This window comes from Vicugna pacos, chromosome 4, assembly GCF_048564905.1.
Source record: "Vicugna pacos chromosome 4, VicPac4, whole genome shotgun sequence".
In the NCBI taxonomy this organism is placed as follows: domain Eukaryota; kingdom Metazoa; phylum Chordata; class Mammalia; order Artiodactyla; family Camelidae; genus Vicugna; species Vicugna pacos.
In genome coordinates, this window is record NC_132990.1 from 68,165,705 (window position 1) to 68,191,595 (window position 25,891).

The 25,891-nt window shown below is 57.5% G+C and overlaps 1 protein-coding gene across 14 annotated transcripts in view; it reads left to right on the forward strand.

The window, feature by feature from the left end:
* The window catches only part of DAB2IP (DAB2 interacting protein), a 190,099-nt gene that overhangs the window by 140,097 nt on the left and 24,111 nt on the right, over positions 1-25,891 (forward strand). For 12 of the 14 annotated variants that reach the window (XM_072960051.1, XM_072960054.1, XM_072960047.1 and 9 more), the window contains 3 exons: positions 22,138-22,291; positions 23,941-24,039; positions 24,887-25,441. In XM_072960051.1, the coding sequence (XP_072816152.1) occupies positions 22,138-22,291; positions 23,941-24,039; positions 24,887-25,441 (808 nt within the window). Of the gene's footprint in view, positions 1-10,343; positions 10,490-20,079; positions 20,257-22,137; positions 22,292-23,940; positions 24,040-24,886; positions 25,442-25,891 lie in introns of those variants that run through there. The other 2 variants (XM_072960057.1, XM_072960059.1) reach the window with 2 other exon arrangements.

A 25,891-nucleotide genomic window follows, 5' to 3' on the forward strand; every position in this document is an offset into this window, starting at 1 on the left:
CCCCTAAATGCTTTGATGGAAACATCACGTTTTTTGAGTGAACATGTGTCAACATCACTGTGGGGGGAAGGTTCCAGGATTCTCTCTCTGCCAGCTGAAGTCATTACCACAAGATGCTGGTGGGGGGCCTGGCAGATGGGGGTCAGGGAAGGAGGTAGCCAGAGGGCAGGAGCCTGGCTGGCCTAATGGGAGGGGAGAGGGGGTTGGAGCTGGGGGGCTCTTGAGCAGGTGGAGAGGAGGGAGGGAGTTAGGAAGCTGCAGGCTGATGATATATAGGAACCCCCTGCCCCCAGCCCAATCACAGAACATGGAGCATGCGGAACTTGAGGGGTGGGGACAGGGAACAGAGGCTAGGGAATGGTGAGCAATGGAAGCTCAGGCCAGAAAGATAGGCCAGGGCCAGATTGTTGAGGGGACTGGAATCGCAGCTGCCACCAGTAACTAGCTCTGTGACCTTGGCAGTGTTTTCAACCTCTCTGTGCTTCAGCTCCATTGTAGTAAAAGTATCTCTGTGGATTCCCACAGCTGATGGCTTTTTGGAAGATTAAGCGAGATAATGTATGCAAAATACCTAGCACTGGGCCTGGCACATAGCAGGTGCCGGGGCACATTTGTCATTTGTTGGTGATGATGAAACCACACAAGCATAGATATGCTCACATAAATTAACAGCTGGGGCACACTGAAACTGCTACCCAAAGCTGGCCCTCAGTCTAATACCAAGTTTGTTTCTCATCATCAGCTAAGTGCAGCGGGGTTCTCTTCAGAAGCCCTTGTCCATGAACAGCCAGGCTCTGGGGCTGACTTTCTGCGGGGCCTCCTTCTCCCGTCCTGTCCTGTGCCTGCTTCTGTCCTGCAGACTCATCCTGAGGCGGTGGGTTATGGCAGCGCCCTCCTCTGGCTGAGGCAGCTCTGGGCAGGCCGCAGAGGGCCGCCGGCCTGTACATAGCTTCTAGAAAGAAGAGGGCTGTGATCACAAGGAAGTTCTTCCCTCGTAGGTTGTGAGCATCTCTCTTTCCCAAGGGGATGTGCAAGCATTGCCTGGAAGTGTTCCTTGACAGCCTTGGTGCTGGCTCCCCTGTACCCCAGGAAATGGGAAGCTCCTTGAAGAAAGAGGTTTCGAGTCTCCCAGAGAGCCTGGCCCAGTTGGTGAGGCACCGTTAGATCCAGAAGATGATGAGACTTTTGGCCTCTGAATGTTTGGGAGAAGACTGACCTGCAGGACGTATCTGTCTATCACGCATTTATTGAGTCCCAGGATCTGAAGAACCAGAGATGAATAGACCCCAGGGAGGGCCTGACAGAACCCAAGCAGGACCCTGGGAGAAGAGTGGGGAGGCCAGGAATTCAGGAAGAGAGGGAGAGATCATGTAGCTTCCGTGCCTGGGGACACTGGGAAAGGCTTCCCTGAGGCGGGGCAGGTAAGCTGGGTCTTGAAATTGAATGAGAACTAGAAATCGGGGCAGGAGGGATGATCCATGGGAGCAAAGGTGTGGCCATGAGAAAGGACAGGGACACACTAGGAAGAGTAGAGGAGGAGGGCCTGTGGCTGGGTGGGGTGAAGGTGAAGAGTGTGCACTGGGTGAGTGGGGACTGATTCTGGAGGCCTGGTCACTGGGGGCACTGAAACCAAGAGTAACTGAGTTCGGGTGGCCTCTGAAATTCCAAGGGTGCTCACTGTGTATTTACTCCCTTTTACTGATGCTTCTGAAAGGAGCTTGCATGAGGCTACGCAGCCCTCTGAGCCGAGGCTAGGAGAGGAGGAGGGAAGCAACTTATTCAAGGTCACACAGCTGGCAAGTATATCTTCTGACCCCTAGGGACAGGTTTTTTTTTTTTTTTTAAAGCTTGTGACTGCCTCCTGTGACAGCTGTTTTGCAGAGTGAGAGACTCTGTCATAGAGGCCTGTTTTGTTATAGCAAGATATTAGATCTGTGTGGATCAACCAGTGGGGATAGCTTCCTACCTGGGGGAAATCTAGGATGGCTCCCAGGAGGAAGGGGTATTAGAATTGGAGAGGAGATAAGAGGTGACCAGTAAAAAGATACAAATAGCTGTCTGTGGTAAGGCACATCTACTTCCAGATGTGGCTGGGCCACCTTGTGCAAGTGATTGAGCTTCTCTGGACTTGATTTCTTCATTTGTAAGGTGGTTACAGTCTCTGCCTTAGCTGTTTATTGACATTATTGAGCTCAAGTGGGAGGCCTGCTTGGGGCTTACACCCTGGAGGAGTGCTCAGAATTGAGCACTGTCCCCTCCATCTCTGGTGCCTTGGATGCTCTGAGAGCCAGAGAGGCTGCTTCTGCCCCAGGGCCTCCCTTGGTGACTACAGCCTCACCTCTCCCCTGTTCTGAAATTTTATTAAGACATTGGATAGACCCAGATGAAGCTATGAGGGGAAACCTCACCTCAGAAGGAAGGGAACCAGCGTAAGTACACCTCTGGCTATGAGTCCTCTGGGCTTTAGGGGTGTGTGAGCAGATGCAGATGGAGGGGGCAGGTATTGCTGGATTACCTGTGATCAGGATCACCTGTGCTGAGAACAGAGCCAAGCACAAGTGAGAACATATCAGGGGATGGAATGAGTTACTTCCCAGGTTGGGGGTTTCTGTGGGGCCATAGTCAGAAGAGTCACCGGTTCTGCAGGTGCCCCAGCCAAAATCCTGCCTGCCTGCGCACTGTAGGTGCCTGACAATCCAGCACTTAATAGGAGCTCAGTTGTTGTTGAGAGTCGAGCAGGCTGAAACCACCAAGGACTGAACTGGGGCTTGTGATTGCCTCTAGATATAGAGGCCACAGAGTAGGCAGGACCCCAGGCAGGGGCTCTGTTCCCCCACCGGCTTGTTAATCCATATTTACATGGAGGGATTAGATTCCATAATTCTATTGCATCAGAAAGTTAATGCAGCAGCCACCCTAGCGGAGGCTTTGATTAGCCCCTTTGGATGGTGACTATAAGGGAAGTAGATATGATTCCCTGTGTGTGACAGAGGCTCAGTGCTTGGAAAACTGTGACTTCTCTAGTGGGTGACCCCAGGCAAAAATGTTGAGTTAGCTGGGTGTGCCTTTCCCAGAGGGATTTTGGTTCAGTGAGGGCTGTGTCAGTTTCACCAGAGGCCAAAAGGTGGGGTGGCATTTGGGCTCATGGGTCCGATTGCCTGTCTTGTAGCATTCACAAACCCTGACAGTTCACCTAGCTCACCCCCTTGTCTCTTCCATCCAGCACTTCACCCTCCCCCTCGCCCTGCTGGCTCAGCCCAGGATATAGGAGACACCGCCCAGAGAGGGAACTTGAATCCGGGACTGCCACCTGGGAACCCAGTTCTTCCCAGCTAGGGGAACTGTCTGGTTGCCTGGCTGTTTAGTTCCGAGTCGGAGCCCCGCTTACCCTTGGCCCTTCTGTCCGGGTGACCTTGTCTGCACCTCTGTCTTTGTTCGCATTTAAAAAATGTCTGAATGGAAGTGCGGGGGAGGGAGGGTGCCGGTCCCGGAGTTGGGGGGTGGGGTGATTAGGGCTGTTGCTCTGAGCCCGACGAACTCCGGCGGGGCCTCCGCGGGCGGCGGGTTTGGGCCGGGCCTCTTCCCTGCCCTTGGCCGGAGCACAGCGGCGGGTGGGGGCGGAAAGCGGCTGCAGCTGGGGGCAGCTGGTAGCGGAATGTCCCCGCCGCCAGGCCTGGCGGGGCGGGGCCAGCGGCTCGGGGTGGGCGGAGCCGACCGCTTCGGTCCTGGAGCGCGGGTTGGGAGGGAGGTGCGGCGCGGCGCGCCGCGTGGTCGTCGGAGCCTGGAACACTGCGAGCGGCGCGGGGTAAAGGTGTTTCCGCGTGCCCCGGTCTTTTGGTAACCCCCGCCCTCATTCTGCTGGCTTGTCTCAGACCAGCCAGAAGGACACATATATTCGTTCAGGACATCTGTTAGTGCCTACTTTGTGCCAGGCACGCGGCTGGAGGTCTACCGGGCCTACCAGGTGAACAAGCCCAATTTTTGCGGCCGGGACATTCTCCCGGGCGGGAGGAGGGGGCCCAAGCAAGTTTCAGATCAGTTCTATGAGGAAAGTGAAGCAAGGTAATCACTCTGAGTAGGGGAAGGTGGAAGTTGCTCCTTTAGCTAGAGTGGTTAGGAATGGCCTCACCTAGGACATGCACGACTTTGATCTCAGAGCAGAATGCGGAGAAACCAGCCTTGCCTAGAGCCAAGATCCAGGGGAGGGAATGGCAAGTGCAAAGGCCCGGAGGCGGGACTCGGACAGGATATGACCCTGGGCGGAGCCAGCAGTTTGGGGGAGGAGCCTGAAGCTCGCTGCAAGCCTCCTCCAGCTTCCCGGACCCGGACCAAACCTGGAGCTCCGTCCCCAGGATGCACCCCGCCCAGGTGCCCCTGGAGGGCTACTGGCTCGTGGCTGGGAGTGTGTCTTTCTAGACTTCTTGGACCTGGAGGTTGTGCCATGTGGTTACCTGTATGGAAGACTGTAATTTTCCACTTGTTCCTTGGAGGGCCTGGAAATCTCTAGATGTTGTCACTGTGGTGTCTTTTTAAGTCGTTTTTGAAATTTCAACTTGGAAGACAGAATCAGCTTGTGCTTTGCAGGAAGGGGAAGCCTGTCTGGTCACACCTATTAGATGCCAGCCTGGGCTGAGAGGTCCCCTGATCTGGCTGGGAGAGGCACCTGGGTGCACATCATCCTCAGAAATGGGTCTCTGTGGCCTCGGACTCCTCGGTGACAACCTCAGCAAGATCCTGGGCCGGGCCGGAGGAGCTGCTCTGTGGAGACCCAGCCATCCTCGAAAGCCGGATCTGGCTCCGGGGCCCCTGGTGCACAGACCTGGGTCAGCCCAGGGGCCTACCCCACTGCCAAGGTCTGTGGGTGGCTCTGTGGGGGTAAAAGGGGTACAGGAAACTTAACTCCCTGGCGAGTGGGCAGGTGACCTCGATGGCTGTGGGTCAGAGCTGGAGGGTGTGGGGCTGGCTGTTTCTCTAAGGAGGCCCAGCCCCGGGACTCCACCTGTCCAGGACCCCACCTGTTCCGGGACCCCATTGGTGCCCAACAGGTCCCTCCCGCACCAGCCCAGGTTCCTCACTGGCCCTGGGAGAAGGAATGGAGACCCTCCCCAGAGGCTTGGGAGGAAGAGTGAAGGTGGGGGCTGGGGTTACTGGTCTGGCTTCTCCCTCCTGGGAACCAGGCCCTGTCCTCCTGAAGCATCAAGTCATGCGGGAGCTGGGTAGGGAGAAGCCCACTGAGCGTTGGACCGAGGAGGTGGAAGTAGGCAGGTGAAGCAGTGGGGAAGGAAATCTAGGCCCAGGGAACTGGTGGGGTTGGCAAGATGGGCTGTGAGGAGGGGGCTTTGACCCCAGGCTGTGTAGCCAGTGAGGGCCCTTGGGCTGCTGTTCCCTTAGCCTGGGGCTCCCAGCGCAGATAAGGAGAAGGGCGAAGCCGCTGGGGCTCCCAGCCACTGCCTCTTGGAGACAGGTTTAATAATCTTCTGCTGTCTCTCTGGCGGTTAGTATTGCAGGAGAAGCTTTACTCCTAAAACTTATATTGATCCAGACACTAATAAAAAGTAAAGGGTTCTTTGGAGCAAGTTTTTTCCCTTGTTTTCTACTAGAGCAAAGAACATCAGAGCCCTAAAACACAGATTTGTTTTCCTCCCTCTCTAGGTTTGGGTGCTGGGGACATGGGGGTTGGCCTTGTTCAGGTTTCACCTTTTCAAGGAACCTTCCCCGACTGCACAGGCCTACAGTCATCCCTCTTCTCCAGCAGTTAACCAAAGCTGCCACTGTGCATCTAGTCTGTCCCCCAGAGGGGCTCGGGTGTTACAGAAGTCTTCATGCTCAGCCGAGACCACAGGGCTATGAGAGGCATCTGCCTTGGAGGCAGCAAAGGCTTGACTCTTGACTTCTTGTGTCTTTCTAGGTCTGAGTCTTTTGTTGCCCTGTTCTTTGTGTCTCCAAATTTATTTCATAAGTACTTACTGACCTCTTACACCTTGCCAGACCCTCCCTTTGGGATGCAGAAATACAACAGACATAGCCCTTGGCCACGCAGAGCTTACCTTCTGGCAGGAAAGACAGGTAACCATAAGTGAGTGGAGAAACAAATAAGTAATTCCGGATTGAGTGATGTAAGTCAGGATTTTTGTCTGGTTCGTTCAGCACCTGGATTCCCAGTGCCTGAAATAGTGACCAGCTCATACTTTTGCACATAATAAATATTTGCTGGCTGAATGAGCAGGATGATAAGAAGGAAACAGCCAAGTGTTTCTGTAGCAAGTAATGGGGGTGGGGCAGGACCTGTTGTAGCCAGAGTGGCTGGGGAAGGACTGAGTTCCACCAGAGTCCAGAAACCAGCCTTTTGGAGAAGGGGGTAGAACTGGAGCTCCCACTGAGGGAGCAGCCAAGTACAAAGTCCCTGAGGCGGGAGGCGGGAGGAGGGAGGCGGGAAAGCGGAGGCTTGTAATGGGGGTTGAGTTGCCTGATGAGGTCAGATGGTAGGCAGGCCACTCCTGCGAACTTCTTTCACCTGGGAAGAAGTCTGGATTTATTCAAATTGCTGTAGGGATAACTGGAGGGTTTCAAAGCCCAGGAGTTAAATAATCTGATTTGCATTTCTCCAAGGTCCCTCTTACTCCAGGTAGGGGAGCAGGATCAGGCAGGTGCGGAGGAGTGGACAGGTATGAGAGATTTTAGAGAAGGTAGTGGTCTGATTTGCTGATGGATTGGGTGCTCAAGGTCAGGGAAAGGGAGGGTTCCTGGCTTTTGAGAATTCTGGCTTAAGCTGCTGAGACAAAGCTCCACTTTGGCCATTTCAGGCCTGAGATTCTACAAGCCATCCAAGACGAGGTATCAGGCCAGCATTTAGACGTATGAGTCTGGAGCTCAGAGCAGGGAAGGGCCAGAGATAGAAACTTGGGAGTCTTGAGCACACAGGAGGTGTTTCAAGCTAAGAGCAGATGAGATCACCAAAGGAACGTGTTTTACTGAAGGGAGTGCCCCCAAATCAGAGCCTGAGAAACTGCCAACAACACCTGGAGGAAAGGAGGGCCGTGGCCTGTGAGGGAGGAGGGAGTGTGGTGGCCTGGGCTTCAGGGAGGGAGCTAGCTGTCAGGTCGAGTGAGGGGAGGACAGAAACTGTGATTGGCTTTGGCCACATGAAGGCCTTTGGGGACCTTCCAGAGACTCCCTGGGGTCAGGCCGATTATGCTCAGTAGCCAGCAGATGAGTAGAAGAGGAGGCAGCAGGGTCTGAGAAGCGCAGGGAGAGCGGGCCAGCCCAGGGAGCCGAGGAGGCTCAGGTGAGAGGCTCACACGTCCTCAGGTCCGGGTCCGGGTTTGCCGGCAGCGGAGGGTCTCCACCTTGGGCCTGCATCCAGGGCCTCTCAGCAGACTCTAGGGACTCTGAATGGGCTGAACTGGGCCTCCCAAAATGACCTTCAACAGCTCTCTGAGCTTTTCTTTCTCCCTCTCTCCCTGGAGGGCTCGCTAACCACCCTGCTATGTTCCCCTTTTCTGTAGAGTCACCCAGCCCTGCCCTCCCCTCTCCCTGCCAATCTCTCTCTGGGTCCGGGGCACATAAAGAAGAGCCCGGGATCTGGCTTTCCTCGGAGGGCCCTCCCGCCTTCCCAGAGCAGAACTAGACTTCGTTTGCACTAGTGGCTTTGCTCTGGAAAGTTCCTTGGTGTGTTTGGCTTCCAGAGAAGTTTGAGATCTTTTTCAAGTTATTTTGGTGGCCGGCACCTTGACCTCCTGTAAGGCTTGGCTGGCTGTGAGGGGGAGTTTAGAATGTGTTTGGCTTTGTCGGGGAGCGGTGTAGGGTTGGGGAGAACCTAAGGTCTGATGGTCCCCAGGTGGGTTCTGAGTGTGATGAATAAATGCCACCCAGGTATTTGAGTCTTTGGGTTCCCAAGTTGTTCCATTAAATGCTTCCTCTGTGTCTTGTTAACCAGTGTTTTTTCATCTGTTGTCTGCAGAGGATAGTGTATTTCTTTTTATGCATGGAGAAACTGAGGCTTAGGAAACTGAAAGGACTTGCCCAAAGTCCCACAGTTGCTAAGGTACACAACCAGAATTGCCACCCAGCCCTGCAGACCTCCGAGTCACACCACCCTGTACCAACTAATTAACCCTGTGCATGAGGAGGTGGTGGTGGGGTATAAGCCCCTGGGTCTCCCACTGCCCCTCAGGAATAGTGGCCCCATGTTGTGTGAGGGCTTCAGGGCATTCCTTCTGTCTCCTACCCCCCGTTTGCTCTGGTGCTTCCCTTCCTCTTCCTTGCTCCCCCAGGACACACATCAGTTGCTTTAGGCTCCAGAAAGAAAGCGGCAGACCTTGAACTTGGTCAAGCTTTGGGGGCTCTTGGGGCCAAGGGAGCCCCCAGCTTCTGGGAGGCTGTGCCACAGGTGTGGAGTGGCTGTGTGGCTGCTGAAGGCAGGAGAGCAGGCTCAGCTGCGGCACATCCCTTGGGAGACACCTGAGAAGGGGGCTGCTCCTCACTGGGGAGTGGAGGAGACCGAGGTCCGGAGCTGGCTGGGTGGGGTTGGGCTCCACCTGGAGAGGTGATGCCTTATGCTGCCTCCTGACAGGCTGTGTGGCTTGGCACCCTTGCACCCTCTCCCTATCCAGCAAACTCCAGTTAGCTTGGGGCTGGGGCAGGGTGGAGGCCGGCTGTTTTCAGGTTGCAGGGGAATCGGACCACAGCCCAGCCTTTATGGCCTTATGACCTGGATGCTTCTGGAGGAGGGTGGGCATCTGGGACATGCTAGGGAGTGGTCATGCCTGGTAGTCACGGAGGGTCCCAGTTGGACCCCCTCTTTACAGAAATAAACTGAGGCTCAGAGAAAGAAGTGACTTGCCCAGGGCCACTACCCAGGAAGCTAGTTTTGAGTCTCCCAGCATATCCTGGGGCAGCCTCCTTCGACCTAGTTAATCTGGCAGCTCTTTAGTAAGTGCTCACTGGAAGCCAGATTTGGTTCTGTAACTCACTGACTCCTCGCAGCAACCCTGTGAGGATTAGTACTATGATTATTGCAGAGGGGGAAACAGGCTTGGAGAGGGGACTTGACTTGTCCAAGAGCACAAGGTTGCAAGCAGCACAGCCCAGGTTTGAACAGTCTGGCTTCAGAACCCATGTTCTTAACCACCAGGCTGCACGGCTTCAAACTTACTGCCAGGCTCCATAGAAATGGGCTGAGGGTAGTAAATCTTTGAATGACCTGGCCCCTACAGCATTAGGCCTGAGGACTCTGCCTGGCCTCGGCCTTTCTGATGGCTTGGCTGTACAACACCTACGGCCTGTCCACCCACTCCTGGTGCCCCAAAATGGCCCACCTTTCTTGGACGGCTTGCTGGACCAGGTATGAACCCCAGGCAGTCAATCTCTCCTCCTTTCCTCTCCCCTGCCCACTCCTATTCTAGCAGCTCCCAGGCCTTGCCCACCCTTGGAGCCCAGGGGCCCCAGGAGTGCCCCCATCCCTGCAGCCCTGCCTCGTCCATTCCTGTGGACCTTGCCCAGCTTGCCTGAGCCATGCGCTTGGAAGGACCACTCCCTTACCCACCCCCTCCTCTTGACTGTAGAGTCTATTTGAGAAGGGATGAAGGCCTGGGTGTCAGGTGCCCCACTCCTGCAGGGCTGCAGACCCCCCTCTTCCTCTCCCTGCCTTTCCTACGCTTCCTGATGTCCAGTCTTCTCATCTGTAAGGAGGGGGAAAGAGTGGAACTGACCTCGCAGAGTTTTGAGGCCTAGACTGAAAGCCCGGTGTTTGGGCACCTGTGAGAATGATTCCTCATCCTCACCGGCTTATTTCCTTAAAAAAAAGATGCTAGTGGATGTGGAACAGGTGGGACCTCCAGAGGGAGCAGGTGGGAGAGAGTCCTGGCTTTGGCTGAACTCACGTGGCTGTGCCCTGGCTTTGCTGCAGACTTTGCACGGCCCTGGCTTCCTCACCTGTAAGGTGGGGTGAGGGGAATGCCCGTGTTGTGGCATGATTGTGAGGAGTAGCGAGACAGGGCTGTGCAGCGCAGAGAGCAGTGCCTGGTGCACCGTGGGCGCTTCCTACTCTCAGTCTTGAGCTGCAGCCTCCTGGTTTTAGGGTGTGGGCAGTTCTTCAGGTGAAATTTGGAGTTTTACTGTTATACATTTTGTCTAAAATCTTCCTGAGAAGCCCTAGGCCTCTGATTTGATCATGACCTCAGAGGGATTTTTGGTTTTTTGCTGTCTTGTTTCCTATACAGAAAAAGGGAGCTGTGCCTTTAAGTCCTCAGCGGCCCCAAGTGGGACACTGGCCCTTTAAAAGCACATTACGGAGTGTTGGAACTTAGCCTTTGTTTAACTAGCCATGATTAGTCCCAGTGGACAGGGCTGGAGTGGTATGCCTAGGACTGGAGTGGGGTTGGACTGGCTGGGCCCAGTGGGGGGCAGCGGGCAGCAGGGTGGCTGGCCCGGCCCCTCCATTTCCCCGGTCTGGTGAGCCTGGTGAGCCTGGTGGCCGAGCTGAGGGATGGTGAGTGACCCGATGGCCTGAGCGGAGGAGGGAAGGAGGGAGACTGCCAGCCTCCTGGGCCCAGGGGCAACTAAATGAGATGGGTGGGAGTGTCTGGTCAGAGAGGGGTCGTTACAGGTGCCCAGTCTTGGGAGGGACTCAGTTGTTCCCCCACAATGGTGTCTCTGCCCCTCTGCAGACATCTACCGGTGGCCCAGAGTGTAGTAGAAGTGATTAGGATAACCCTGCCAAAAAGCGAGAAACCGAGGAGTGTTGTTTTCTGTTTTCAGTTTTTAAAAAGAGAGGGAATCATGCTCCTTTCCGTGAGCAGGCCCGGTGGCATCCATGGCTGCACCGGGAACCGGGAAGTGAGGTGCTTGGCCTTTGCTCAGCCCAGCCCGGGGCTGCACTGGGTGGGGCTGCGCTAGGGTTTGGGGGCCACTCCCCACCCCAAGCCGGACTCTTCTTTTCCCCTGCTTCTCCCTGCCTGTGTCTGTCTCCTGATCCATCGGCCTGCAGGCCGGCAGCGTGTCCAGACCTGGGGTGTGTTTTGCTGTAGCTTAAATGTTTGAAACAGTTGTCAGGAGCCAGGTCCCTGTGATGCGTCAGTCTGTCCTGGGGAAGTATCCTGGCTCCAGAGACGTCCGGATTTTGGCTTGTCACATGCTGTCTTGCGGAGCGATTGTGATGGGCAGCTGAGCCACTGCTATGGAAGTGCCAGCCATGTGCCTGGCTTCTTACAAGTCTCCGTGTCCCTTGGTCCTGGCCACCACCATCACTACAACTGCTGTTGGATCAGCGTCCTACCCTTCTCACATTTCCCAGACAGGGAAGTGATCTACCTAGGGTCACACAAGAGGTGACAGGAAGGGCTCAGTACAGTTCTGGTGACCCATGATTTTTCTAAGTGACTTGAAAGTTAGTGCATTTGATCACAGGATTTCTGTAGGCTTGGTGAAAGTCTGAGGCATTGACAGGCAGTGAAGAGAATTTGGAGTTGGAGCCCAGCTGCCAGACCTCCAGCCCTGCCCAGGTGCCTGTGAACTGTGACCTTGGGCAAGCTGCTGGACTTCTCTGAGCCTCCACTTCCAGAGGTGGGTTGGTGGTGGAGTGCCTCGGGGCAAACTCTGGTTCTGCTGGGGCAGGCGGAGTGGACATGGTGGTCTCTGAGCTGGGCATTGATGGATAAGGTGGACTTGCTGCTGGGGGTGTTCTGAGTGTAGGTGGGCAACCCAGTGTGACTGGGTCCAGATGCAGCTGAGCAGGACCTGTGTGGCTGGATTGGGATGCACCTTGGAAACAATTTAAAGTATATGGCATTACTGTTTGGAATCCCATGGGCCAGTGGTAAATGACAGACAGGGCTAGCTTATCCCAGAGTCAGCCAGAGTGTGGTGGGAAGAGAAGGTGGGCTCTTGGGCATCTGGGACACCCTGGCCTTCGGAAGCCCCTCAAGGTCTCAGAGCCTGTTTTTTTAACTGTAGCTGGGCCACGTGAGCAGCAGAGATTGGGGTCTGCTAGATGCAGAGCCAGTGCCTGCCTGGTGCACTTCCCAGGCGTATGGGGTGTCATGACTCAGGCCAGCACCGGAGAGCCACAGATGGCTTAGATGCATGGTCGCTAGGAGCAGGAGGAACTCAGCAGCCACACCCTGGTTTTCTTTGACATGAGTTTTGGCTTTCGCTGGTGGCCTGGGTGCCCGTGGCTGGTTGGCAGCCACCCGCTCCTGCTGTTTTGCTGCTGATGAGAGCTCTGGCTGTCTCCTGCGAGTTGCAGTCAGGGAAGCAGAGCTCTGATGCCCCATTGGGACTCCCAGACACCAGGCTTTGAGAGGATGGGAAACCAGGGTCCCAAGGCCCCCAGGCTCAGCACTTTCATACTGGAGGCACTCAGTAACTATACACTGAAATACTGAATTAACTCGAACCAGGAGTAGGGGGTGTCATCATTGATAACAGACCTCCAGCAGGCTCTGGGAGGGGGTAAGGGCAGCCCATTTGTCAGATGAGAAAGTGCAGGTGCAGGAGAGACCTGCCCAAGGTCTACACTCCCTTGGCCTCTTCCCCAGCTTGTCTTTGCCTCTTGTCTGCCAGAGGCCACAAAGCACCTCTGTCCTAAATGGTGGCAGGACAGGAGAAAGCATTGCTGCTGGACCTCAGATGCCAGCATTTGCTCCCAGATGGGTCCATCTCTCCTTAAGCAAGGAAGTAGAGCCACTTGCCTAAGGCAGAAGCGCTGTAGGGGTGGGAAGGGGCAGAATGCCCAGGAGAAGGAAGGGCGGGGACTGATCACTGCGCATTCGGTTACACCTGTTGCACCGAAGGTGATGCTATCCCCATTTAACAGATAAGACAACTGAGACATGGCAGGTTAATTAATTTGACCAAAGTCACGTGTGTTTGTCTTTAAGGAAGGAGACCTCACCACATTAGACCAGTCATCAACCAGCATGATGCCAGGGACTAGGGCTGTGTTGACAAGTGGCTGGTCTGAGGCTGGAAGCCTAGTGCCCAGGGGTAGGAAAAGAACAGTCCCCAGATCACCTTGTCACCCCAACATGAGTGGCTCACACAGCACCAGAACCCAGGTCTGAGGTGGAGACGAGAGGGGAGAAGATGCCGCCTCTTCCCCAACTCTCTCATTCTTTAGAGGGGCCGCTGAGCCCAGGAAGGCTTCCTGGAGGTGGAGAGCTGGGAGGAATTAGATAAGCCAGAGAAGAAGTAGCTTCCTTGGGGAGTGGAAGTCCTTGGTTTTCAGCTCATTCTTTTTTGTTTTTTTTTTTGTTTCATCATCCCTCCCCACTTGGGTCCTGAGCCCCCAGGGCCTGAGGCAGCTGTTGGAGGTTTCGATGGTCTGGGAGGGTGGGGTGGGGAGGGGTATGATCTGTGGGACCGAGGGGATGCATGGGCGTGTTCGTGCTTGTGAGGAAACGGCACAGACTGAACTGAACTCGCAGGGACGGACAGCACAGCCAGGGCCTTGAACTGTTCTGTTCTCAAGAGTTCCAAGCCAAGGAGCTGGGGGATGGGCAGTGGGATGCTGTCTGGGTGCTCTGGGACTGGCAGTATCAGGGTTGTGGCAGATGGGGCTAATGCTGTGCTCCTGGGCTGGGGGGCGATTTCCTTGGGGGGAGGCTGAGGGGAGCTTAGGGTTTTGGGTGTCTCAGTCTTTCTGAGCAGCTGGTCCAGGCTTCGTGGTTTCTCTTGGGGACCAGGGAAGGGCAGAGAGCTGTCCTGACTCTGAAGCAGGAGGAGCATTTGGTCCTCAACTCACTTTCGATTTGCCCAAATCTCATCCTGTTCAATGAGTGTTCCTCAGATACTTTTCTTTTAAAATTCAGGGCACTTCGCTGTTCTGCTGAGGTTTATGAATGTTTAAAAACTGCTTTGCAGTCCCCAAAGTAATTTGACAAGTCTGACAGCTATTGATTAAAACCCCGAAATTATTCAGACTGCAGGATAACTTAAGGGATTAGATGGAAAGTTTTTTGTTTCTTCTCTCTGTGCCCCTTGCCCCCTCCCCCTGCCCAAAAAAAGATGTGGGGAGGTAAATGTGTTCCTGAATGTTGTTTGAAGACTCCATTAGGCTGTAGAATTGTACTGGAAAGGGTGGGGACAGGAGATGGGCAGGATGCTGAGGGGTGCCTCTCCTGTTCAGGAGTCAGAACCAGCACCCATCACATCCCTGGTCTCTCCCCAAGCCTGTGGCGCAAGTCAGCAACAGGCAGCAGTGAGGTACTGCCCGACACTGTTACATGAGGCGGTGAGGAGGTGGGGCGGTCGGGGGGAGGGGGGTGGTAATGGTTAGTATCTGGCCCCTTATGTTCATGGGGAGTTCACTTTGTGGGTAGCTCGGCAGGTGAGGAGACAGCAGCCTAGAGAGAGGAAGGAACTTGTTTGGGGCCGTGTAGCAGGCCTGTGGGCCCCCGGTCACAGGCAGATCAAGGATGGGCGAGGACAGGACCCTTTCAGTGAGAGGGTTGGACCCCTGCTAGGGCACAGGGCACAGGCTTGGCCCAGCATGAGGTAGGTACCGGACTGTCCGACAGAGGGTGATCAGGCCGTTAGGATCCCAGCTTTTACTTCTGGACCTTGTGGCCTGGCCAGCCCACTTCTCTCTGGTGTCCTAAAGCTTCCTTCACCGAACCCTTTGGATTGACTAGGGTGTCGCCTCACGAGCCGGGGCTCATCAAACCTGTTTGAGTTCTGCTCCCCCTTCTGCTGGGGCAATGCCTCCTTTTGTGCAGGGCTGTTGGGAGAAGGCCGTGTGGTGATGTGTGTACCTTGGTGAGAACACCTGTCTCCGAGCTCGGCACATAGTAGATGCTTGCTAAGTGGCTGAAGTCCACCCTGCCGCAGGTCAGTCATTCAGCATGTGTGGGGCACCCCGGGAGTGGGGCCTCCCGCTGCCGAAGCACGTGACAGCTGCCAGGGTGTGGCCCCTCCTTCTCCAGCTCAGCCCTGCGGTGTCGGGGAAGGACAGGCTCCCGGCTGGTAGGGTGGTAAAGTGAGGCAGGAGACTGGCACCTCCCAGCCCAGGGCTCAGTGTGAGTATGGTGGCGGGGTCACACTGGTTCTAGTGACTACTGGGACTTGCCTCTTTGACTCAGACCGGGAGAACCCTGGGTGGAGAGGGACCATGCCTCCAGGGCCTGTCATCCCAGGAAGCCTTCCCAGGCTGGGCAGTGAACCTCCCTGCCTTTTAAGGACAGATTCTGTCTCCCCAGGGCCCTGGGGGCCATCAGGCGGCTGCATTCTTCTCCCCTCCCCTGGGACCCCAGCTGGGCCAGGAGTGAGCACTGGCCTCAGCAGCCGGTTCCCAGGCCAGCAGGGCAAGGCTGGGCCTAGGGAAGAGATGGCTCTGCTGGATGTTTGGGGCAGAGGGGCGGGGTGGGGTGTGGCCCTGTTTGTGTCCTGGCCTTGACCCTGTTCTCCGGAGCCTCCCCTGCATTGTCTTAGTTGATGCTTATGGCAGCCCCTTGAGGAAGGTTGGTCAGTTCTCCCCACTTAGGGACAGGGAAACTGAGGCCTGGAGAGTTGAATGAGTTACAGGTACTCAAGGTTGTGTGTTTTATAGGGAATGGGACTTGATTTGCTCCTGCAGCTGGGTGCCCTTGACACTAGGCTCTCCTGCCTGTTCCCAGCTGCGGGTGTGCAGAGTGCGTGTTTACTCCTGGGACTTACCCCACTGCCTGCCTGCTCCCTGCGCCAGCCGCCCCCAGCAGTGCAGGCGTCCCCTCCGCGGCATAGCTAAGCGCGCTCTCCCAGCTCCGCTTGCACGCCTCCAGAGACAGGGTGCCCGCTCCCTCTCAAACCAAACCAGCCTGCCCATTTGAGGACAGTGTGACTGAGCTGGACTTGGCCTCTCCTGGCCCCAGCCCTGCCCTCTGGGGGCATGCACGGCAGCTCCCTCTGCCCCGTCGAGATTTGGAGGGAGATTCTGAGCCTCTTCCTGTCCAGGCTCTCCAGCCCCACTCTCTACTTGCCCCACCCGTAGTGGGAACATCCTCCCCATAGGGCTTTTTAATTATCACAAGTTCTGTTTTCAGGTCTCCTCCCTCCTTGAAATAATGGGATCTGCTAAACTTCTGTGTCACTAACCTTTTAAGAGGAAAAAGGGGATGGAGTTGAAAAACAGCTCATGGGTTGGCTGGAAGGCTATCAGATAAGGCTGTGGCCCAGGAGCCAGGACAATGTCCCGTTGTTCCTGCTACCGGCCCTCACAATGAGCTGCTGTTGGGGCCTGGCTGTGTCTCCCTCAGCGGCTCCGCCCGCACCCGTGTTGTGCCCACGTTTCTCGGCTCCTGGGCCCTGGGCACAGGCTACCCGACCCCAGCCGGCCCTGCGGCTCTTCCTTCCGACCTGGAATGAGTGGTCATGTTGAGCAGGTCAGCTGGCTGTGGGCCTTTCCCTGCGTGCCCGCCTGTGGGGATGCTCGGCTCGGGCTGATGGAGTTAGGCCTGGAGTCTGCTGAACGGGGTTCAGATCCCACTCGGCCACTTGCCACCTGTGCGGTCTTGGGCAAGCCACCTGGCCCTTCTGAGGTGCGGTACCTTAGTCCTGACGGGCTGTCGTGAGGACAGGTGAGGAGGCAGGTTGGAAAGTGCTGTGGAGTGGGACTCCGCCACCCGGCCTGAGTGTGAGCTCTTGTATGTCTGAGAGACCAGGGACAGCGTTGTGGTGGCCACATTTGGCCTGGGCTTTGAAGACTGAGAAAGAAGGCTGTTCTGGGGCAGATGGTGGAGAGAAAGGTGGGACGGGTTCTGGAAATAGCATGGGCAAAGGCCCCCCAGAGGGAAGGAGTCCCGGCTGGCCAGGGATTCTCTGGGGAGGAGAGTCTAGGTCACTGGCCGGGGTATGTGTGAGTGCGTAGAGTTGTCGGGAGGGTTCAACCCCAGGTTGAAGCACTGAGACTTGATTCTCTCTAGGCTGTGAGGGGAGAGCTGATAGGGCCAGAGTGACATCATGTCAGGCAAAGGGGCCTGTCCAGTGGGAGGGGACTGCTGTGGTCTAGACAGGAAGACCAGTGGGGCTCCCCTCCTCTGCTGCCCCCCAAGGTCCTGACCAAGACAGCTCTCAGAGGCAGAGGAGGGCAGGGCAGGCCTCCCTCTCCCGTGGCCTTGGCTCCTGTCTGTGACCTGGGAATCTGGGCACCACCCCTTTCCCAGGATGTGTGAGGATTCCATGGCATGGAGGATGTGGGTAACTGAGTAGCTGGGCCAGTTTGAGGAGGGGTGACTGCAGGGGACACAAGGGCCTCTAGTCCTGGGGATGGGGATGGGCAGTTGAGGGTCTAGAGAATCAGCTGTGTCTTGGACAGTGTCAGAGGGGTAGGGCCATGGTAGCAGGGTGCAGCCACAGAGTGGAGGATGAGCCCCTGACTTTGGGAGAGTTGGAGGGAGCTCTGCATACCTGGACAAAGCAACAGCCAGGTGTTCCTTGGAGATTCTGTGTGAGCACCAGGGTGCTGCTCTTAGGAATTGGCCTTGAGCAGGCAGCTGCCCTGAAGACCAGCGCTCGGGCCATTTTGTCCCTTCTCCCACCACCAGGGTCTGAAGGCTCAGGGAGGGTTGTCCTCATGGCAGCTGACCTCCTATTCCCCCAGGCTTAGCTGACCTTGGCTGCTGGGGTGTTGTGGCCTTGGTCCAGGAACTCGGGGGCTCTGATTCTTGGTGCTGATCCAGACCCAGCCCTCCCCACAAGGAGCCCCCTGCCTGGCAAGGAGACAGCTCTGTGACAGGCCTCCCAGCACAGCCTAATGAACAAGGTGCTGGGGCCACATGCAAGGTCGCTGTCTGCCCCAGGAGTTTGAGAATGTGTCGTGGGAGATTGAGCATTGATGCTGGGTATTGAAGGTTGGATAGGACAAGGGAACTTCTGGGCAGAGCGGGCTACAAGTGCCTAGAGGCCTGCCTGAGGGAGTCATGACCCCTGGGGAAGAGGAGCCAGGGGGAAGTGGAACAGGCACAGGTGGATCCCAGCCAGCAGGGCTGCAGCTGAGCCCATGTGATCGTGCTGGGACACCCCCCTCTTCATGACTCACATGCTGGAGGTGCCTCTCCCTGAAAAGCCTCTCTGTGGTGCTTCCTTGTGTGCTCATTATCCTCTATTTCCATTTGAGAACAGAGTCCTTTCTCTTTCAGATAAGGAAAGGGCTCCCAGTGGGGTTGGGGTGTGGAGGTGACACCAGGAGGAAGCTGAGACCCTGAGCTGGTCACCTGTCTTCTCTGAGCAGGCCTCAGTGTCTCCCCTGTAAAGCCAGCGTGAGGTCAGTATCCATCTCACAGCCTTGTGAGGATCCAGCCAAGTGCTGTGTGTGATGTTACCTGCGGGCACAGCCCCACAGCCCAGACATGAGACCTGGTTCTGTTGTAGCTGCAAGACCCAGCCTCTCTGAGCCCAGCGCAGTCACACGGCAGCCCTGGCAGGGTGGTTGTGAGAAGTAGCCTATACCTGGGCTATGGGAGTGACCTGCACGGCCAGGGCCCCTGTGCAAAGGCCTTTGCCCTCCTTGGTGCCATCTCACCGAGGACCGAGGCTCTGGTCTCCAGAGACCACAGGAGGTCACTGAGGGATGCACAAGACTGAGCTGGGCACTGGGGAGGCCACACAGTGGGCATGTTGGGCCACCGTCTCTCCCACCCCAGACTCTGGGCAACAGGGAAGGGCCTGACTCAGGAATGGGGAGGGGGGTGGTGCTGATCCCCTACAGGGCAGCTGTAGGCAGGGCCCCCAGACCTACCTGGGTCCCTTCCAGCAGGAGGCCTTGGGCAGATGAAGTGACTGTTGCTCCCTGAGCCTATCTTTCTAAATGGGTAGATGAATGCTCCTGGCAGAGTTGTGTGCAGTTGAAGTTTAAAAAGGGATGTGAATGACCAGCTGGGTGCCCTGGCCGAGTGGAGGTGGGCACCCACAACTTGGGTGGGAGCAAGGCAGCGGCCAGCACTTGCTCACCTCCTTGCCAAGCTTCTTGGGTAGGGAGACTGTGTCCGCTCTCTGTCCCCTTGGAGCCTGGGCAGTCTGCAGTGCCCTGCTCCCTCCCTCCCTCTCTCCCTCTCTGGATGGGCTTCCAGCCGAGCCTGGGAAGGCAGAGGCTGGAGGTGAGAAAGGAAGTGCCTCACAATGCTGGCCAGAGGCAGAGGCTGGCGGGGGAGGGGGCAGGGTGGAGTCCTGCCTGGGTGATTGATGGGGCAGGAGTCCCCAGCGTGAAGTGTTAGGGGTGCTGCAGGCCCAGGACAGGGCTGCCTGGCTTCCTGGAGGAGGTGGTTCTTAGGCCATGAGATGGGCCTGCTGGATCTGGAAAGTGACCAAGTGACCATTTTCCCACCCTGAGCCCCACTTGTCTTATCAATCACCACCATGGGCACACTCACCTCTGCCAGGAGGTCCCACCCTGCAGGGTCACCACAGACTACCTTCCCTCTGGGCCCAAAGCACAGGCCCAGAGTTGATAAATAGGTACCCCTTTCTCTCCCCAACAAACCTTGTCGGGAGGAGGGGGTACAGGTAGACTCCAGGCTGAAGGAGGAGGGTATGTGTCTGCATATGAGTCATAGAGCGCAGGCCCCCTGGCCTTGTCCCACTGGTCAGATCTTGGCCCTCTGCTCCTCTCCCAGAAGCACCTGGGAGATCTCGGAGTAGCCACTGAGCCTCCCTGGGCCTTGACCCACTCCACCCCACCCCACCCCATTCCTCCTCTTCCCAGTGAGCTTGGGCTGTAGGGCTGGGTGTGGCCCGTGTTCCAGGTCCTCTCACTTAGAGAATCCCTGGGGGAGGTGGGAAGGGTCAGGGCTGCCCAGCTGTACCGGGATGCCTTAGATACGACCTTCCCCAAACCCTCTGCTCAGTTTGGAACTGCCCCAGTGGGGCTTGGTCCAGCTGGGGCATGTTTGTGGGGCAGGATGCTGGGGAGGGAAGAGGAGGGCCCTTAGCCACAGGTTCCAAGCTCTGGCTGCTTTGGGGTCTGGCCTCGGCCTGCTGGGCTCCTCGACTGTAGCACTGGGGCCCCCTTGGGTCTCCCTGGACGGACCGAATCCACTGAACGTGCCTCCTTTCTCTCGCCAGCCAGCTAGTGCAGGTGCCCCAGGCAAGAGGCGGCCTGGCCTACCAGCTCCTCCCTGTGTACTTCCTGGGTGCCCGCTCCACCCACCCTGGCTTCCAGCATCTTACCTGGCAGGGTTTCCCGTGCTGGGCCAGAAAGCTGCCTGATCTCCACTTGCAGGCTGGGTTTTCAGCCCTAGACAGCAGGCCTGGGGGCTCTGGGTCCCATCCTTGGACCTGGCACCTGAGGTATGGAGCCCCGTTCTGAGAGGGAGGCCCAGGGTGGAACCTCAACTGAGGGGATGGCAGACCCGCCCGCATCACTGGTCAGTGCTGTGATGGGGAGGAGGCTGGGCCATTCAAGCAGGGCCTGGAGGGCTGGTCCCGGGAAGAAGCCTGCCAGCACCTGTGGTGGAGTGGCCTGGGCGCAGTGCTTGTGTGTGAAATGCTGCCTCCCAGAGAGGGTGCTGGAGGGGCAGAGGCACCACGGCTGTGTATGCCAGTGGCCCGGGGCCTCACGCGGGCCCTGTAAGGGGTTTGGATTGGTTCTAACCTGACTTCAGCCTGTCTCACAGCTTCCCTCTGGTCTGTCCATTTCCCTTGAGCTTTCAGCAGCCTGCCCCAGGGCGCTGGCTCGGCTCCAGCGATCTGAGCCCTGCTCTGTGCCAGCTTTGTGCTGGGCATCGGGGAGCAGTTGCGGGGAGCCTGACCGAGCCTCTTGGGTTGAGCTGTGAAGTCGCAAGAGCTGGGGTCCCAGTTCCAGCTGTGACTCCCATGAAGTGCCTAGCATGGGACTCCATGTCAGGCAGGGCTGTTGCCATGGAGGTGTCATGTGTAGGGGCTGGAGGGTGGCCTCTGGCAGCCTGGGCAGCTCTCTGGGCAGGGCCTGTCCAGCTCATCTCCGGGTTCCTGAGCCCACATGCAGTGGGCCTCAGCCCCCCTTACTGCTGGTGGTCTTGGAAGTGGGTTACGGTGTGTGCCCTGCAAGGAAGCATGTGGTGGGCCTGCCAGGCCTCGCTGACCTGAGGGGGAGGGTCTTTACTTGCCGAGACAGGGAGAGATGATGGACTGAGGCTTCAACCATTGGAAGCTGAGAGCTGAAGGGTGGAGGGTGTTAGGGAAGGAGGTCTGAGTGACCTAAGCCCAGGGTTTGGACTGTGGGCCTGAGCTGGGGGGAGGCCTGCCCAGCTTCCATCCTGGAGTGGTCTTAGCAGGCCCAGCAGTGTCCAACTGGCTCTGGAAAGGGACGTTTACCTCTCAGTGGTGGGCTGTCCCCAGCACTGTGCAGGTGCCTACTGAGGTGCTTTCCATGTGATGTGCTGAGGAAACTGAGGCTCAGAGAGGGTAAGTGACTTACCCAGGGCCACACAGCAGGTGAGCGATGAGCCCGGGTCCAAGGCCAGGTCTATCAGAACCAGTCCTGTTTCAGGCCCCATTTGGGCACCAGTTGGAGTCAACTAGCTCTGTTCTTTGTGCCTGTATGGGGCCCAGTGACCCTGGCCTGCGCTCCTGGGCCTCAGAGTGTGGACTCTGTCCTGGCATCTCAGGTACTGTGCAGAAATGGCTGCATCCCTTCTGTTTTGAGCCTCACGGTCCTCATCTGTAAGAAGGGAGCAGCGGAGTTTCTGGGGCGCTCCTGCCTCGCCCGATGCTGGTTGGTGGAGAAAGGGTTCTGTCTGCAGTGACATTCTGGACAAGTGTTGGGATGGAGTGACTGCTTCTGTCTTGGATGGGGACCAGGGCTGAGGGGAGGGGAGGTGGGGAAGGCTGCCTGTGTTGGGTCAGCTCTTCCCGTGGGTCTCGGGCTGCTGAGGAGCCAGGCACATCCCTGCCCTGCACCCAGTGCTGACTTTCCAGTCCTGGGTGGTGCCTCATCCTCGCTCTCTGCTTCTGCGGGAGCTGAGTCCCTTACCCAGAGCCCTGCAGTGGGGAAAAGGGACTGGCCAGTCTGTGACTTCAGCCCCGCGATGCCCCTTCCCCCCAACTTTGCCTTAAGACAGAAAAGGCTATGGGAGTTGAGAGGAGTGAGTGCCTCCAGCTGAGGGGATGTCTGGGCAGGCTTCCTGGAGGAGAAGGGAAGGGAGGGGACAGGACAGGCCCAGCCTGATGCACTCTGCTGCCGCCCTCCAGGTCCCATCTGATGCCGAGGCTGAAGGAGTCTCGCTCCCACGAGTCCCTGCTCAGCCCCAGCAGCGCGGTGGAGGCGCTGGACCTCAGCATGGAGGAGGAGGTGGTCATCAAGCCCGTGCACAGCAGCATCCTGGGCCAGGACTACTGCTTCGAGGTGCGTCCCGCTGCAGGGGCAGGGCGGGCTCTGGGTCCTCTCCCGCTGAGGCCAGGGCTCCTCCAGACACCCTCTGGGAGTGCTCTGTAGCCTCTCTGGGGGCCGGGCTCTTTGGGACTGTCAAAGCCTTTGGCTCCTAGGAGACCAAGTGGAGCTGAGAAATGAAGGGCTTCATTCCTGCTCTGTGGGCTCCTTGGAGACGGACTGGCACTGTCCCCCATGCTGGCAGGTGCAAGAGGCTTGAGTGGGTGGAGGGGTCAAGCCCCAGAGCCCTACTCGAGCCTGCTCGCCCCTCCTGCAAACTCCTCCAGTGCAGTGTGGGGCAGTGAGGAGTGTCCCCGCCTTTGAGTGATGAGAGCCAGACTTTGTCCTGCCCCAGCATTCTGTGTCCCAGGGTTTGAGAGCAGAGGGCCAGCCACCCAACCCAGCAGGGCTGTCAGTGGGATCATCTGTCCAGTGCCCAACTATGGATGGGGACTCTGAAGTCCAGAGAGGGCAAGGTGATATCAGAGGTCATTCAACAAGCCTGAGGCTAAACCAGGACCAGGGTAACTAATGTCTCAGGTGTTCCTGGGAGTTCCTAATTGCTTCTCTAACTATTCATATTCTCTTCCCACCTCTGTTTCTGGGAAGCTTCCCACCGCCAACAATCTTGCATAATTAGGGAGCTTCCTGATAGAGGAGTGAGCCCGGGACTGATGTGGCCACCTCCTGGCACCCCCAGCCCCAGAGAGGGAATGGAGTGGTGCCTGGCATCTGCCCCAGCCCTGTGCCCGCTGGGTGTCGGTTCTGGTTCAGGACTTCTGGTCCAGCTGGGCTCCTTCTGGGCTCCGACTTCTTTGCCTGGGATGGGCTAAAGATGGTGTCTGTCTACTTGTCTACGGAAGGGGGTGCTGTGGCTTGTGCAGGCCCTTGAATAAGGTTAGGTAAAGAGTCTGGTTTCCTTAGGTAGAGCATGCTGCTGGGGTAGCAGGAACAGCTTGAGCCAGCCTCCCTCGCCTGGAGGAGACCAGAGGATGATTAAGCTGGATGGTGGGGGGAGGGTAAGGGTTCCAGGTGGGAGGACCCCAGGACTCAGCACACGCAGATGGCCCAATTCTTATTTCTCTAGTCTGGCCCCAGATATGTTACGCTTCTGTGACCATCATTGTTGTCACTGTCGCTTGGCAAAAGAGAAGCATCAGCAGCAGGTGTCAGCTAAAAACCGAGGTGACCCTTGTACCTACCTGTGGCTGTCCCCTAGGTGCCTCTGGCCCCACCGATGGAGGGAGACTGGGTTAAGCATTGCCCTCTGATTGGTGCTGGGGGCCATGCCTTCTTTATTCTATCTCTGAGAAAATGAGATTGGAGTCAGAAAGAGGCTTTCCTATGGACAGAGTGCACTGAGGCCGGGTTGAGGAGCCAGGACCAGCGCCAGATGGCACGGGGCTGGGCCACCCTCCTGTCACTGTCTTGCTGTGGGACTGCAGGTCTCTGTGCACCGCCTGCAGACGTGAAATACAGGGATCACTGAGTCTTGTTCTGCCTCCTCCCTGAGGGTGTGGTACAGACAGACCTGGCAGCCAAACCCCCCAAGCCCCAAAGGTCCTCCATCATACTGCCTTGCTGCCTTCCCCGTCCCATGACGCTGTCCTGCCTGCCCCCAACAGGTGACAACGTCGTCAGGAAGCAAGTGCTTCTCCTGCCGGTCAGCAGCCGAACGGGATAAGTGGATGGAGAACTTGCGGCGAGCGGTGCATCCCAACAAGGTGGGCCTGTGTCCCCCTCCCCAGAGCAGAGCCCAGACTCCTACGTGAGGGAGCCGAGGGAGGGGTCTCCGGTGTGGGCTGGGCCCGGGCAGGAGGTAGTGTTGGGCTCTGAGAGAGGCTGACTCCGGTGCTGGGGGCCTCTGTCTTCGAAGCTGCACACTGAGGAAGTGGGGAGGCTGGGCCAGAGAACTGAGTATTGGGCTTGTGGGTGCTGGTGTACCTCTGCCTTGGGACTCCTGGGCCCTCTTCCCCCAAGCTGATTCCTGCTCTTCCCTCCGATTTCACTTTAGCTGTCTGTCCCTCCTCCAGACGAGCACCGCCAGCCCAGGCCGGTGCTCTCTTCTGTGTTCTCACCACCCCTGGGCTTCTCCTGGCAGGTTCCTGGGACCCTGACTGTAATCACCTGCTTCTGCGTCTGCCTCCTGGGTGACTCAGCCTGCGCTGAGCACTGGTCACCGTGACATCACTAAGGAAGGGCGTTAGCAATGGTCATGACCTCTGAAGTGACTTTGCAGACGAGCAAGCTGCGTAAGAGCCAATATGCGGCTGCTGTGTGCCAAGCATTGTGCTGGCCTTGGACTTGCTCTCTACTCGGTTTTATTCCCATTTTATAGAACAGGGAATGGAGGCTTAGATTGTCACTTGCCCAAGGTCAGTGAGCTAGTATGAGGCAGAGCAGAGACCCAGCCTCGTGTCCATCAGTCTCCAGAGCTGTCCCTACCCCACCCCAGTCCTGTCAGTGCCCGGGCCCTCCCTACCACCTTCCAAGAGCTCCTTCCCACTCCGGGCTGGGCAGTGCACGGGCGACCGGCCCCCTGGTCACCATGGCCCCTCTGTATGTGTGCAGGACAACAGCCGGCGTGTGGAGCACATCCTGAAGCTGTGGGTGATTGAGGCCAAGGACCTGCCGGCCAAGAAGAAGTACCTGTGCGAGCTGTGCCTGGACGACGTGCTGTATGCACGCACCACGGGCAAGCTCAAGACCGACAACGTCTTCTGGGGCGAGCACTTCGAGTTCCACAACCTGCCGCCCCTGCGCACCGTCACCGTCCATCTGTACCGGGAGACCGACAAGAAGAAGAAGAAGGAGCGCAACAGCTACCTGGGCCTGGTCAGCCTGCCCGCCGCCTCGGTGGCCGGGCGGCAGTTCGTGGAGAAGTGGTACCCGGTGGTGACGCCCAACCCCAAGGGCGGCAAGGGCCCTGGGCCCATGATCCGCATCAAGGCGCGCTACCAGACCATCACCATCCTGCCCATGGAGATGTACAAGGAGTTCGCTGAGCACATCACCAACCACTACCTGGGGCTTTGTGCGGCCCTCGAGCCCATCCTCAGTGCCAAGACCAAGGAAGAGATGGCGTCGGCCCTGGTGCACATCCTGCAGAGCACAGGCAAGGTCAAGGTAGGTGTGTGGGCCTCAGGCGGGGCCCCCCACGTCACGTGGCTCTGTGGAAGTCTGGGTGACACCCTAGCTTACCTGCCAGTCCCCATGTCCACGTGATGCAGTTCAGCTCTGGTCGAGGCGCTGGTCCCAGCACTGGTCTTGGGACCCTGAACCCAAGAGTTGCTTCACGAAGGGGAGATTTTGCACTCCTCTGTTGTTGGAGCTGATGGCCGAGGCAGGTATGGAGCTGGCGGATGGAGGCAGTGAGGAAGTGAATTTAGGGACCTCCCCACTCCCCCAGGGTGCTGGCCTCTGAGGGATGAGGGGAGCAGGCCATGTGGCCAGCCTCTGCCAGCACATGGGTCCCAGTGACCCAGTCACACACATCCAGTGAGGTGTTGATTTTGGCAGATACCCCAGTAGGTGCCCACCAGGGTGCAGTCACTCCCCGAGCCCCAGCCCCCCCCT